At 38.9% G+C, this 15,593-nt stretch overlaps 1 protein-coding gene and 1 long non-coding RNA gene across 2 annotated transcripts; one reads left to right on the top strand and one right to left on the bottom strand.

The window, feature by feature from the left end:
* Positions 1-897: 897 nt before the first annotated feature.
* On the bottom strand, positions 898-10,048 carry LOC130012284 (uncharacterized). The gene is made up of 3 exons (XR_008787690.1): positions 9,910-10,048; positions 2,509-2,792; positions 898-2,233 (listed from the first exon to the last, which is right to left on the bottom strand). It is a non-coding gene; the product is annotated as an uncharacterized LOC130012284 (long non-coding RNA).
* Positions 10,049-11,507: 1,459 nt separating this feature from the next.
* On the top strand, positions 11,508-14,304 carry LOC126815079 (spermatogenesis-associated protein 24-like; the record flags this gene model as incomplete). Its single annotated transcript, XM_056099334.1, has 3 exons — positions 11,508-11,590; positions 11,999-12,042; positions 13,650-14,304. Coding segments are annotated over 3 exons (348 nt in total), but the record flags the coding sequence as incomplete, so codon positions are not given.
* Positions 14,305-15,593: the final 1,289 nt, after the last annotated feature.

The following is a 15,593-nucleotide window of genomic DNA, read 5'->3' as shown; positions in this document are numbered from 1 at the left end:
TGGTACTGTGCCGAGACTACCTCACTTCAGTGGGCCAGATTGGTACGGTACCAGTCACGGCACGCTTATGTTTGACCTGTCTACACAATAAAAACAATGAACCGTGCCGTACCTGTTAACGGCTTTACCATACATTTTTTAGATGTTTTTACTATACAGGGTTTCGGGAGGTTTTACCATACAGGTTTTATTAGATTTAAACTAACAAGTTTTAACATGCATGTACCCTCTGGTCAAAACGGTAGATCAGAGGCCAGTTGGTTTTACACTATCCAGTTAATCTTAGGTCCCTTTCCAGGATTTATTTATGGGGTTACCCAAGTCTGGTGGAGGACATTTGTTGGGCAAGATAGTTTAAGCATCTACAAATTGTGCATATTATAATAGTGTTTTTTCTGGGTGGGTGGGGGTTCCCTTTTAATAAAATTGAAACAAATGTTAGTCTCGAAATGACCTAGTTTGTGTCGAGGAGACTTTAAATCCCATCCTCCTCTCTCTCTCTCTCTCTCTCTCTTTCTCTCTCTCTCTCTCTCTCTCTCGGGATACTCGTGTATTTACTATATAGATCAATGTAGATATTCTGAAGATCACGTCATATGTTTCAACTTCACAACACATCATTTTCGTCTATGGGTTTTCGTTTCTTCCGAAGAACTAAGCTCACTTTATATAATAACCATGTCACCTATGACAAACAGGAGCCGACTCGATAATCCCTAAAGTTCTTCTTCAGAGCCATTATCGTGAAACGTGTCTCAATTTAGTTCGATGACAAATAAGGAATAAATCATCTGATGTGAATCAACTTGGGTAAAATGGTAATATTTAGATCTATAAAGATTGCGGGGGGCCATTATGGTGGCTTTCAATATTTCATAAAAGACAAACAATAATACATACACTGAAACATTTATATTCAACACTTCTATATATCGTGAAATTCAGAATGTTGATAATTCGCACTCATTGTCTAAAGATTTTTTTTTTATATTCATCTCCTTTCGTTTTTAACAACCTCGTATACGAGATCACGAATTAGATATCAGGCGTGTTGCATTACAATAATCCGACCACACCATATCGCCCCATACCCACACATCCGCACAGTGCACCTGCTAAATAAGCCACGGAATAGTCATTAGATCAATTTTTAAAATGATATATAATAAAACTCGTAAGTTAGTCGTACTAACGCCTGTCACCTAGGACCAGATGTATATGAATATATGTATCGAATTATTCTTGTACAATCTCTGACATAAGATCAGGGGTCACAATCACCCGTCCATTAGGCTACCACATATATCTAATTTATTTTCTCTGACACCCCACCAAAGCCCAGCTTAACCGGGGCGGGGCCTTGGGTCTGACTAGAATCAAGGGGCCCCTAACGCAACGTGTAGATTATTTTACATCCTTTTGAATGGCACGCATGCGTAGCACACAATTAAACGGTTTGTAATACAAGAATAATTACATACGAAATCTATTCAGTTCCAAACGGCATACAATGAGCGGAAATGACATATAACGGCGATTAACGTGAAACTTTCATCTGGAATTTGAATTTGTTCTCTTTTTGCCATGAACCGCGGGGCCCTTGTCCTGCCCCCACCCCCTCAGGCCCATGTCTAAGCTGTGTTTTGCACCCCACACAGCTAGGACCACATGTATTGGATTATGTATCTAATTATTTCGACAACATATATGAGAATATGTTTCTAATTCTTTCTTTGACAACCCACACCCTACCCCACCCGACGTAAGACCACATGTACTGGCATATGTATCTAATTGTTCTTGCTGTTTTATCTGTGTTTTTTTGTGCAGTTCCCCCGGCACTCTCCAGAGAGTTCACAATAAACTGAATACAAAATATAAAATATCCATTATAATATGACATTGTGATTACGTATACATGGGATTGTATAAATATCAGTACATAAAACAAGACATATATGTATATAAACTCTTCCTGTTTTATAATCAAACAAACTACCGCCAGTAGACTGTATCACCATCACCTACATCATGATGTGATAATGGTAGATCGCTGTTGTTGTTGTAACGGTGGTAGATCATCTTCATCTGTTTTAAACTGTAGATACTAGTAAGACAAGGAACACCAACATCTCTACCACACTTCCTTCTATACTCCTCCTTTATTATAGATACTAGTTGACTTACAGGTTTATCTTTACTAACACTTATAGTCATCTTACCTCTACCACCACTGTAAATACAGGTAAATATATATTATATTATACCTACTATTGTAAATACAGGTAAAATATTATATTATAATACCTACCTCTATAGATACAGGTAAATATGTTAAAATTGTTAAAACACCTACAGATATATGTAAATATAATACAGGTACCATTTTATACACATCACTGTAATACCAGTTAAATATATTGTATAACATGTAGTATATACTGTAATATATCGAGATATATCTACTAGTACAGCTATATTATATTGTAAATCATAGTTTATACTTACTGACTACAGATCTTAAGAGTAATCATATCCTTCTCCTCGTCATCCATCTGATATTCTGGTTCCTCAGTGTTTGTATCATCATTATTATTTTCTAACGCGGCCATTCTTTCCTTCAGTTGCCGGACTTGGTCTTTTAATTCACCTACCTCTTCCCGCAGGTCAACTACCTCTTCTTGAAGTTGATTGGTCTGTTGGAAACTATTACCGTTTCCAATCTGTACCCCGACACCATCACCGTTAACATGGTATGTAATGTTTGAAGTATACATGTTGTTGGTTACGTTCTGAATAATATATTATAATATATACATAAAACATTTTATAACAATAAATACTATCAGTGGGTGTGATGGGAGAGAGAGAAATGGGGTTTAACGTCCACTCGACACAGACCAGGTCACCTCGGGACGAACATATGGTTTAACTTTATTTCAATAATTCGCTTGCGCGTAGGGGTCTTCAACAGTGTGTGTGTGGGGGGGGGGGGACCGGAGGACCCGGAGAAAACCTACGAGGTTGGACAGACAATCCTACTCCTTGTCACGTACAACCTGGGATTCGAAACCGGGTGTGGTGGGCGTATGTTAGGTTCAGTCCCCACATCTCAGCACGCAGGGATAAGAAAGAAAATGTGGCTTGTCGTTCGAATGATGGGCCAAGAGGCTAGGCTACTCTACTTCTGACCTCTGTTCACGGACAAGCGTGGGGTCACGTCCACGACTTGCACAATTAACAGGTCTATGCGTTAGACAACCTCTTGCTTGAAGATTACTTATTTTGATCCTTGGTGTGATAAAATTCTATATTTCTGGATTTCTGTGTTAGTAATTCTGTTTAGACTAGACCGTAAACTCGATCTACGGACGTCAAAAATTTAATATAAGATGAAGGGGGTGGATGTCCATTGCGCAAATTTGCCCGTTCCTGCTATAATATTTCCAAAAACAGATAATGCAAAATACATGAAAATATATTGAAAATGTCATTCAAATTACTGTATTCTGAGCGAAGTTATCAATGTTTGTAGTTTTGACAAGTTGTGTGCATTCATTGTTTGTAATCGTAATTTTTAAATTAAATCATTAAATGGCAGAACCGTTCTAATCTACATAAACTCGGGGCCACCCGATGGTCTAGAGAATCGATTATGAACTTGTCATGTAAACAAATGTCTAATTAATAGTTTATATAATATTTAAGGCCCAAAGAAAGGCCTGCAATAAGCAGATATAACTCTGGAATAATGCCTCTTTAATTTTAAGTTTCACTTCACGTTTACGTGTATAATGTCATAATATAATTTACTCGTCAGACTGGTCTTTTTTATACATAATATAATCTACTGGTCAGACTGGTTTTATATATATATATAGTTAAACCTAGAGAGAAAACACATTCATAAATAATACATAACGGGAATTCCCACAACTTGAACTAGTTTCAACCAGTTACTGTGCAATTGATTACGTCATATTATAAATTTAATTCAATCTGTAGCAAGAATTGTTTTGTAGCTAACGACTTTATAATTAGATTAGAAAACCACGAGAGTAACATACGGTTTGTTTTTATTTACCATAGTCACGTGTGTGTGTGTGTGTGTGTGTGTGTCAGGAAAGGGGGTTTGGATGGCCGAATGGTTAGCACGTGCGTGTTGTATCATAAGGTCTGTCATTGAGTCAACTGGCGTGGGTGCGATTTTCTCCGGGTCCTCCGGTTTCCTCCCACTGCTAAAGACCCCTACGCGCAAGCGAATTTTTGAAATATAATTGGACCATGTGTTAGTCCCGAAATGGCCGAGTTTGTGTTGAGTAGACGTTATATACACCATATATTATCACAGTCTACAGTAGATATCGCATGCGTGGCAACTTTCATACCTTAACATGAAACAAAATCTACACTAAAGAATTATATTTATTTATTTATTTATTTATTTATTTATTTATTTATTTATTTATTCATTTGGGCGTGTAAGAAAGGGTTGCGTGATTAATAAAATCTTCTACTCATCGTTTTTTACGGAAGCGTATTTTGTAGAAGACCTCGAGATCCTGCGATCCTGTGATACTTTCTCGAGATCTCAACTTAATGTTCTCGAAATCGCCTAATAATTTTCTCGAGAATCTCCCATCCTGTGTTAACGATCTCGAGAATTCGAGTTAACTTTCTCGGGATCTTGCCATCCTATGTAAATTTTCTCGAGATCTCGGGTGTTTTTATGCGTGCGCGTAGATTTAACGTATTCTCAGCGCCCCACAACCAGTCGTTTCGTAGTTTACCCCCCCCCCCCCACAACACTTTCCCAAAAACCTTAATAGCACGACAGAGCCTACAGATTTTAACGGATTTGTTTCAAATTTAGTGTAAAGCATTGGTGCCATGGGAGGGCGGTCCCTGTCGCTTCTAGCGCACCTTGTCGTTCTGGAGTTGTCCACCTTTTCCGAAAAAATTGTTAACCCAATAGAGCCTACAGTTTTTAACTGATTTTGTTTTTCAAATGTGGTTTGAATCACTAGGACCTCTCGATTTTCAGTACTTAGCAAACTTCTGTTCGAGTGTTACCCTCTTTGTCCGTATTTTTTTCAAATGTGACGATGAGAGGAAGGACCCTATCGATATACAGCATTCTTTGACTTTCTGTTCCGTAATATACCCCCCCCCCCCACACACACACACACCCTTCACCTCCCCGGAAGCCTTGTTCACGTCATAGAGGTTTCGCTTTTACAATTTTGTGTGAAGCTTTGGGGTCATTCATATTCAATGGTTAGCGATCTTCCGTTCCGGAGTTATACTCTCCATTCTTTAAAAACCTCGTTTTTAAATGATTTTCGATATTCAGTGTTCCGCGACAAAGATGACTGACCCCTGTTAATTTTCAGCAATATAAGGTTTTCTGTCCTAGAGATATAACAAGCACGTGAACACGATAAAGATTGAATTTCTTGATGAATGCTAGATCCTTATTCAATTTATTAAACAACCAAGTTTTCCTTTGCATAATTTGCTGTTAAGGCATAGATGCTGCGTGGGCGTATCTCCACACTTTGCGTGGCTATCGTTAAAATTCCTATTTTCCGGTAAACCTTGTGAACGCGTTAGAGCCCAGAGTTTTTCAAGATTTTTAATTTAAAATCTGCTCCGAAGCAGAAGCTTTATTATAAAACAAGATATGGTCTGAAAACCATGCAAAAAATGACATTTTCAATTAAACGTCGCCCACACATTAAATTGGAATAATTTAACAAGCATGTCTGTAATTCAAAGCTTCACACATTAAATCTAACGTGGCGGGGTTTTGAATTTCATATTTGGTGTGAAGTATTGGGGCCATAAGAAGATGAACCCTATCGATTTTAATCATATTTCACATTTAGTGTAAATCATGGGTACCCTATCGATTGTCCGTTTATTCTTTCATTAGTTAGCAGTTTTCCTTTTGTAAAAAATGTTAAGAGTACTTTTTTTTTTATCAAATTTGGTGCGAAGTATTGGGCGAATGGTGGCTTCACAACGTGGAGATACTATCATGTAAAGTTTTATATAAACCCGGTATCTCGAGAAAATTTACATAGGATGTCAATATCTCGAGAACATTAACTCGAATTCTCGAGAAATTTTACACAGGATGTCAGTATCTCAGGAAAATTATCAGGGGATTTCGAGAAGATTAAATTGAGATCTCGAGAAAATTACCAGGTGATCACGGGATTTCGAGAAAGTATCACAGGATCGCAGGATCTCGAGACGTTCTATAAAATTTTGCATGACCCCTATACGCTTCCGTAGTTTTTGATATAAGAAAATATCAACACTCGTCGATAAATTTAAAAAAAAACCAAACAAACTTGGCACAGCCTCGTTCATTTTAACATATTTACTTGAGTTGATATTTTTTGATATAGATTCTTTATCTATCCCTGAAATCACCCATGTTAACACGGTTATGTCTAAATATTCGCACGCCAGATGCCTCTCATAACGCGTGCGCTTTAGATCAAAAGGTCTGTCGTTTAGTCACGTGGTGTGGTTTAGTTTCCCGATTGTTCCGAACGTGACAAGGTGTAGGGTCGCCTGTCCAACATGAGCTTTTGTCTTGAGAAAACGTGTGGTGCTGTCTATACAAGTCCAAAAAATGCCTAAACCGCTTGAACCGATCGTCACTACTAATGGTGTCTTTACTAGGATTGACGCTCGTTTCTTTAGAGAGAGAGAGGGGCGGAGGTAAGGTCCACTCGACTTTTCTTTCTCGTGTTGACAAAGTCAGGGGCGTACATAACGATTTTGTTTGGGGGGGGGGGGTGTTTAGCCAAAATGCGACCGACTGATGCCCATAATCCTAGTACGAGTGACGCAGTCAGGAGCTGAGCACCACAGGTGCGAGTTTTGTAGGGGCCATGTGCAGTAGTCAATTAGAAAAAATCTCGAGATCTGCCCCTGTCAATTCCGCCTGTTTTGCAAGAGTTGACAGAACTTTTGTATAGGCTGACGCCCCACAGAACAGTGCCAGTGGTACTACTAACATAACTAGGCAGATCAGTATAACCGTGAATATGATAGTGCTGAGACAGTATAAGACAACAGAGAAGTGGAACAATGATGTTATAATGGAATCGAGCGCCGCAGGCGCGAAAAAAATTCAGATATGTAACCGAGCTTTTAATTTTTGGGACTGGGCCTGACAATTTTATTTAATGTCATGGCAAATGGATCCAAATTCTCGTTAACGAGAGGATAAGAAATGGGACAGAATCTTGAGGCCTATCTGTCAATGTCGCCTGTTTTGTGAGAGTAGAACTAACAATTCTACAGTCTTTTGAACCACGACTCACTCACTATTCGTACTACTAACTGGGCGATTCACTGTAACTGTGAATATGATAGTGATGAGATAGTATAAGACAGAGAAGAAGTTGAAGAATGGTGGCATAATGGAATTGAGCGCCGATATGTAACTGAGCTTTTAATTTTTGAGGACTGGGCCTGAGGGCACTTTACCTCAATGGGGCGCTTACTTGGTCTCTGAAATGCCCTGGACTTTGGGGAGAGATTTTGCAGAATTCTGATGGTCAGAAAACACTCCATTAATTCATTTAGTCTGAGACCGACTGCGGTGAGCACTTTGTTTTTGAGACCGACTATTTTTTTGCCATAGGGCGAAAAACATTTTTTTAAACATGATAAGTTGACAAGGTTATTTTATACTAAAGTTTTGCGTGAGTAGAGTGACGTGTGCAGTGAGCACTTATTTTGATACCGACTGCTCATATCTTACGACCGACTGCACTGATTTTGCGACCGACTAGTATTTGGGATCTTTTCTGGCATTATATGTTTATCTCATTAATTCATTAAGACAGCGATGCATGCTTTTGAGACCGACTGCAGTGGCTGCACTTATTTTGAGACCGACTATTTTTCCACCTGGGGGAAATTTTGTTCTTAGACCTACATACTCACAACAGAATAACAGTGAAACACATCATTTTTTCAAACATGATAAGTTGACATGGTTATTTTATACTAAAGTTTTGCGTGAGTAGCGTGACGTGTGCAGTGAGCACTTATTTTGATACCGACTGCTCTTATTTTGCGACCGACTGCACTGATTTTGCGACCGACTATTGTTTTTCCTGGGGGGGGGGGGGTACCCCCCCCCCACATTTACGCCCCTGGACAACGTTAATATCTGTACTGTAAATAATTGTAAATAAACACAGCTATATCCCCTAAATTACAACACAGCCGCCTTCTATCGATATTAGGGGGCTTGTATGGTTCTTAGAAAATGGGCGAGGCTGTGCTAAATAAAAGGTAAATAATTTTTTGTGGTCCCCATTATGGAAAAACCAATCTATTTATAGTAACTGACTAAGCGTGATAATATCGGGAATTCCCACAGTACGAGCTTGTTGAATGTCAAGGTAGATCTATACTGGGTGTATAATTTTATCAATATTAGTGTTTAAACTAAACTTATAAACATGTAACGGTAAATCTCGTTCCAAGTTATTCTATGTCCTAAATAACTTGCGATCTGAAAGTTGAGGACCAGTTGCTATACTCAACTTTTCACAATAAAACAATGATCCACTAAAATATGGACTTATATTGCATTGACTGACTGACTGACTTATCTACAAAGAGAGAGAGAGAGATTGAGAGAGAGGAGGTGGTGGTGGGGGGGGGGGTTACGTCGACTCAACACAAACTAGGTTATTTCGGGATTAACACATGATCCAATTATATTTTAAAAAATCGCTTGCGCGTAGGGGTCTTTTGCAGTGGGGGGAAACCGGAGGACCCGGTCACCCGGAGAAAACCCACAAGGTTGGACAGGCGACCTTACTCCTTGTCACGTACCGGGAAATCGAAACAATGCCAGTTGACTCAATGACAGACATTATTATATAGCGCGCATGCGACTCGGCTATCCACCCGGGCGGGGAAGTGAGTGATTGGTCTAACTGGTACGTATTAGATCGTAAGGTCTGTCATTGGGTTAAGGGGCGTGGTTTCTATCTTAGAGGATTATTAATTAATGAAGATTATACCCATATATTATCACTGAAATGACTCATGTTAACTCTGTATTTACACGTCATTTTAGTGCTTGAATCAGGCTGTCCAACACGAACTTTTCTTTTGAGTTGGATCAACTTGTGGATAAATGTACCTTAACCCTTATAAAAGGTCGTCACAACTTTTGGCGTCTTTACTAGAATTGTGTGAACGGAAAATACGACTTTTCTATCGTGTAATGATAGTTAATATCTGTACTCACTTGATCAGACATATTGATTAGATAATATTGTATATGGTCACAGGTATATCTCCTAAACTATAACACAACCGTCTTCTATCGATGTTCGAGAGCTTTTAGTTCTAAGAAAAGGGGTGAGTCTGCGCTGTACAACAGGGAAATATTTTTTAGAGAACCCCATTATTGAAAAACCCATTTATTTATAGTAACTGACTCAGTTATTTCACTCAACGATATGATATTACTATTGTGTATAAAATCAAATACCGTGAAATCCCACAGCACGAGCCAATCTCCCAAACAGAGTTGTCTACCCTTGCAGTTCACACTAACGAATGGGTAAGCGTTTTTTTCCATCCACTGGAGCCAGGTGTTATTACGTCATATGTGGATTGTGATTTAGGATAAGGGTTAAAATTTCGTGAAACAGGCCCCTGGTCACAGTATCGCATATCAATATCAACCCATTTCCATTCTGCTTTAATTAAACTATTTCAAAATTAAAAGTTTTAGATACTTTAATATAATAAACTCGACGTATAAACAGTTGATAAAAGTAGATCATCTGCTCCACAAGTACAAACAGCAAGTTTTAAATATTGATATTTATATTTGATGTATAACGTTGTACTCACGTGATTAGACATCATTTATAATGTGATTTGGGTTATTAAAAACGTCAACCAGGTGTCTTGAATTATCTACACTACAACCTTATAGCGATGTCTACTCGCTCTGTGACACTAAAACTTGGGCGACGCTGCCCAAACAAACGGGAAGTATTTATTTTATAGAAGCCCCTCATGGAAAAACCCATTTATTTATAGTAACTATTTCAGTTTCATTGTAGCCTAGATTGTTGAGACCTACAGTTCCAGATATAAAAAGTGTTTATATGATAATAGAGTCTACAATATGTATTACGTCAGTATTATAATTGATAAAGAGAAATGTCAAGGTTAGAAAAATGATGAGATCAACCCATCATGTGCATTTTGGACACGTTGGCGTAAACGTACAAAAGATCGAGCAGGTGAAAACTTTGCTATCCGGGCAAAACACAGCTGCATTATACCAGTAACCATAACAATAAACAATAAACAAAATTACCAAAGTATTGCGCTTGTCTACGAGAAATTAAACCCCATTTCCTAACCATTCATTTTACTCCATTAATTTTTAAATAATTTCCTGATGGTATTAACAAACAAAGTCTCGATTACCCAATCTTCAATTGCATTACTAACTGTCGATCAGGTTTAAATCCGTTGAAAATCACAATTTTTCCCTCCGATGTCCCAGAGAGTTGATGGACTTGGCATGTGAATACATGTCTACATGTGATTAATGTGAGAGACAGAGACAAATAGGGTTTAACGTCCACTCAACACAAACTAAGATATAGTTTCATTTTATTTCAACAATTCATTTGCGTGTAGGGGTCTTTAGCAGTGGGAGCAAACCGGAGGACCCAGAGAAAACCCACGAGGTTGGGCAGGTGACCCTACTCCTTGTCACGTACAACCGGGCATTCGAAACCATGCCAGTTGACTCAATGACAGACTTTATTAAAAACGCCCCACACGCGAACCATTTACCCCCCCCCCCCCCCCTTAGTGATTAATGAACCATTTGAGACCAAACTAAAGACCTGTAATAGGAAATTTTAGCTCCTACAAAATACATCTTTAATAGGTCTAGATCAACATTGTTAGGTTTGTTAATTGCTCACTGCCACACCAATAGGTTATTTTTGGTTTCCCGTCCGCTGAAAAACGACTATTGAAATAAACATGCAGCATATGTAAGTACCGAAGGGTCCCGATTAGTGTCCAGTAAATGTTTTGTTCTCTCCCCCTCTCTCTCTCCCCCTCTCTCTCTCTCTCTCTCTCTCCCTTACAGGAGTTCATTCAATGGACACACTTGCAATGTATCCCAGTGCTTGAATATTCAATATTAGAGGCGGGGCGGGGCTGGATGGCCGAATGGTTAGCATGTTCGCGCTGTATCATAAGGTCTGTCATTGAGTCAACTGACGTGGTTTCGATTCCCTGGTTGTACGTGACAAGTAGTACGTGGGTTTTCTCCGGGTCCTCCGGTGTCCTCCCACTGCTAAAGACCCCTACGCGCAAGCGAATTATGGAAATAAAATTGAACCATATGTTAGTTCTGAAATGACCTAGTTTGTGTCAAATGGACGTCAACAAGAACACGTAACAAATTAACAGAGGTTACCGATAAACTGGAGTTTTCACTTGGTGAAATAGAGATTCTCACCAAACAACTAGAACGAGAAAAGCTTTCATTTGGGGCTTCGTAAGTAGAATTTGGTTATTAGGTTCCATAAAAACGTGATATTCAGGAATCCATGATTCGTGTCCATAGAGTATCAGGGGGTATGTCACAGTAGTTACAGAACCCTTATACATTTCAACCATAGTACAATTTGAGAGGATGAATATGATTGGGTCTTGAATCTTGATATCATTTGAAACAATGAACATGGTTGAGTCTTGACCATTTGAAACAATGAATGTGATTGGGTCTTGGTATCATTTGAAACAATGAATATTATTGTGTTTTAATACCATTTGAAACAATGAATATGATTGGGTCTTGATTTGAAACAATGAATATGATTGGGTCTTCTTGGTACAGCTTGAGAGAATGATTGGGCCTTGGTACCATATGAATATGATTGGATTTGTTTTCAGGTAAAACAGTACAGATGTCAAACAGACAGAAAGATATTGAATCAAAATGGACAGGTAAAAATATAATATATATTATAAATCACATGACTTACTTTGATTTACATCACAACACCTACATGTAGATAGGAGTTACTAGCTAGTTAACCCACCATACTGTACTACAGTAATTTGATTGATTTTTGGGAGCCGCAGTGAGTAAGGCGAAGACTCACTAACCTCAAAATCCCAGATGTATTGGTCGAAAAAGCTCCTCAATAACATTTGGTGTGCTGTAATGAGGAATTTCCAAAAGTTACCCGTAGTAAATGGGATGAAAACGGTTGGGAACCCTAGCCAGGCAGGATACGCCCACATTTTGCAAGAGATGGATAGAGAACAAGCAAAACAAAAAGCGATTTTTCGTACAATCAGGGGCCATAATTCAGGAAGTTACAGTCCGATATGCGCAAATATCGAAAGTAACCAAGATCGTTGGGTTATAAACTTACATTTCAAGTTTCATCACAATCAGTAGAAAATTGTGAACGAGGGACGGCCATTTTGATTGACACAAACTATGTCATTTCGGGACTGGCATATGGTTCAATTTTATTTCAGTAAATTGCTATCGTGTAGGGGTCTATAGCAGTGTGACGAAACTAGAGAACCCAGAGAAAAACCCATTAGGTTGGACAGGCGACCCTACTCCTTGTCATGTAGAACCTCTGTGATTTTATCAGGGGTGGCACCTGCAAGGCCAACAAAGAAATTATGTCAAGTCCTGCAGATGGGACATAAAAGCGTGGTCCATTCATGTACCCGGGGGGTTGGGTGGCTGAATGGTTAGCATGTGCACATTGTATCATAAAGTCTGTCATTCAGTCATCTGGCGTGGTTCGATTCCCTGGTTATACGTGACAAGGAGTAGGGTCGTCTGTCCAACCTCGTGGGTTTTCTCTAGGTCCTCTGGTTTCCTCCCACTGCTAAAGACCCCTACGTGCAAGCGAATTATTGAAATAAAATTGAACCATATGCTAGTCACGAAATGACATAGTTTGTGTTGTGTCGATGTTAAACCCCGTCTCTCTCTCTCTCTCTCTCTCTCTCTCTCTCTCCATTATGTACCCATTGGCTCTGCATGCTTAATTATAAGAATAAGGATTATCAATTTTTATACATCCACATGTGATCGACCCCTGTCAGTCTCGGTTCCTAAGGATATTGACACATGTTGGGTCATAAAATCCTTCATTATTGACCCTGACTGTACGAAAAATTGCTTTTTTAAAATCTTATTCTGTCCATCACTGGCAAAATGTGGACTTAGTTTGCATGGCAACCACTAGTTTTATTTTGTATCAAAATTTCCTAAGTATTGTTTGACAAGATATTGAACTCCATTCTGTTATTGGATATCAATTCTGTTTATTCATTCGTTTACAGAAACAGAAGACAAGGTGGGTTTAGCTTCCATGGCAACCCCTTGTTTTATTTTGTATCAAGGTGGGCTTAGCTTCCATGGCACACGCTTGTTTTATTTTGTATCAAGGTGGGTTTAGCTTCCATGGCAACCACTTGTTTTATTTTGTATCAAGGTGGGCTTAGCTTCCATGGCAACCACTTGTTTTATTTTGTATTATGTTGAGAAGATAATAATCTTCCTTCTATTTATTCTTTTATAGAAACAAAGACAAGGTGTAAAAATCAAGAAGTCAACATACAAGATAAAGATGAGAAAATAAAAAGGTTACGAAATCTGTTGATGGAACAAAGTCATAAATACAAACAGAAAGTCGGGGAAATTGATGTTGAAAAACAACAAGAACAATACATAGCTCAAATGATGGAAGAAAAAACAAATAAAAAACTGGGAACTTCACGGAAAATTGGATCGAAAAGATGATTTCAGATTCTTCCATTTTCCCCCAACCAAATCAACCTCAAACTGTTAAATAAGTTAGTTCACCATTGCCTTTATTATTATCCACGGTTCTAATGGTCTAGGTAAATTACACCCATGTTCAGTGTCTACTTGGGGAATACCAGCTCTAACATTAGAAGAAATGTCGCCATACTAAACCTAACCCTTTTTAAAAGAAATGCGACCATGCTGGGAAATCAGGTTTAATGTCCTACTGGACCAATAATAGAGATAGTCATACTCAGTGCTCGCAGTGTGCTGTGAGGGACATCTTGTTTTGACAGCAGTGTTCCACCTATTTTCTTTGCATTCAAACTGTTAAAGATTCTTCAATATGTACGCTGATGTGGTTTCCTGCCGAATGATATGATGCATTTTCCTTGATAGACTAATCATCCTGCACCAGGATTGTTTTTGGCCAGTATCTGGACAAAACCAGCTGCTGACATACATTTGCGTTGTTAGTCATTGATTTCCTGGATGAATTATGATTTACACCTGTCATATATTTGTAATGTAGTCAGTAGTTGATCACCCAAGATATTTCTCAAATAGATAGGGTCTGGTCAAGAAAGGCTACAAACTGGTGAAATGAAATGGTGTTTAAAGTACTTCTGTTTTGCCTGAACTCTACAAACTGGTAGCTATGCGAAAAATAACTAGTTTAAACAATGTGTACATTCTTTCGGTGGTGTCCTTCCTGGTGTATACCATTTGTGTCCTTGTGTATACCAGTGTTTCTTGTGTATACCATTGTGATGTGGTGTATACCAGTGTTTCTTGTGTATAGTAATGGCCCTTGATTTTCAACGATGTCTGACAAATAGAACAGCTACATCAATTAACGGTTTTACCATACAGGGTTTCGGGAGGTTTTACCATACAGGTTTCAGACGGTTTTACCATACAGGTTTCAAGAGGTTTAAATGTACATGTTTCATGAGGTTTTGACATACAGGTTTCATGAGGTTTTAACATACAGGTTTCAGACGGTTTTAACATACACTATGCTGTAGATGGTAGATGTTACAATACACAAAGCCCAGCTTAACCAGAGTGGAGCTTTGGGCCTGACTAGAATCGCGGGGTCCCTAAGGCGATGAAAAGATTATTTCATATCCTTTTAAATGGCACGCATGCGTAACACACAATTAAGAGTCATTCCATGAGAAAACCATGCAGAATCATGCAGAATCGGGAAGATGGGGGGGGGGCGGCAGATCGAGTTCATCTCGGGGGAGGGGGGTAGGAATTTTATGGACTACTCCAGACTATTTCACAGCCAGAAGAAAATTTAACCGTTATTGAGATACAGCCTCAGGCTTATTTTTGGCCAATTTTTCCCTTTTCAGGTCATTTTTGGTCAATTTTAGCCACCTATTTTGGCGAGTCTAGGGTTTGGGTGAGAATGGTGGTGGTTGGTGATTTTAGTGGGGGTCTTCCTGTGCCCCAATGTAAGACCTTAAAGTCGTATCTATTCTCTGGGAGTAATGGTCAGCAAAATTGTAACAAATGGCCAAAAATGAAGAAAAAACTCAATTTTCTGCGGTCTCGGACATGGCCATCTTGGATTGGATACCAAGCCTCATCAAAGAGACCAGTTTTGCTTGAGTCGGTTTACTGCTGCTACCAGCGAGCATGGATGAATGATTTGGTGAAGATACGGAGAAGGCTGGCTTACCCTGAATGAAAGTAATTGGCCATT

Source organism: Patella vulgata, chromosome 3 (genome assembly GCF_932274485.2).
Source record: "Patella vulgata chromosome 3, xgPatVulg1.2, whole genome shotgun sequence".
Classification (NCBI taxonomy): Eukaryota; Metazoa; Mollusca; class Gastropoda; family Patellidae; genus Patella; species Patella vulgata.
This window is presented reverse-complemented; position numbering and strand designations above follow the sequence as displayed.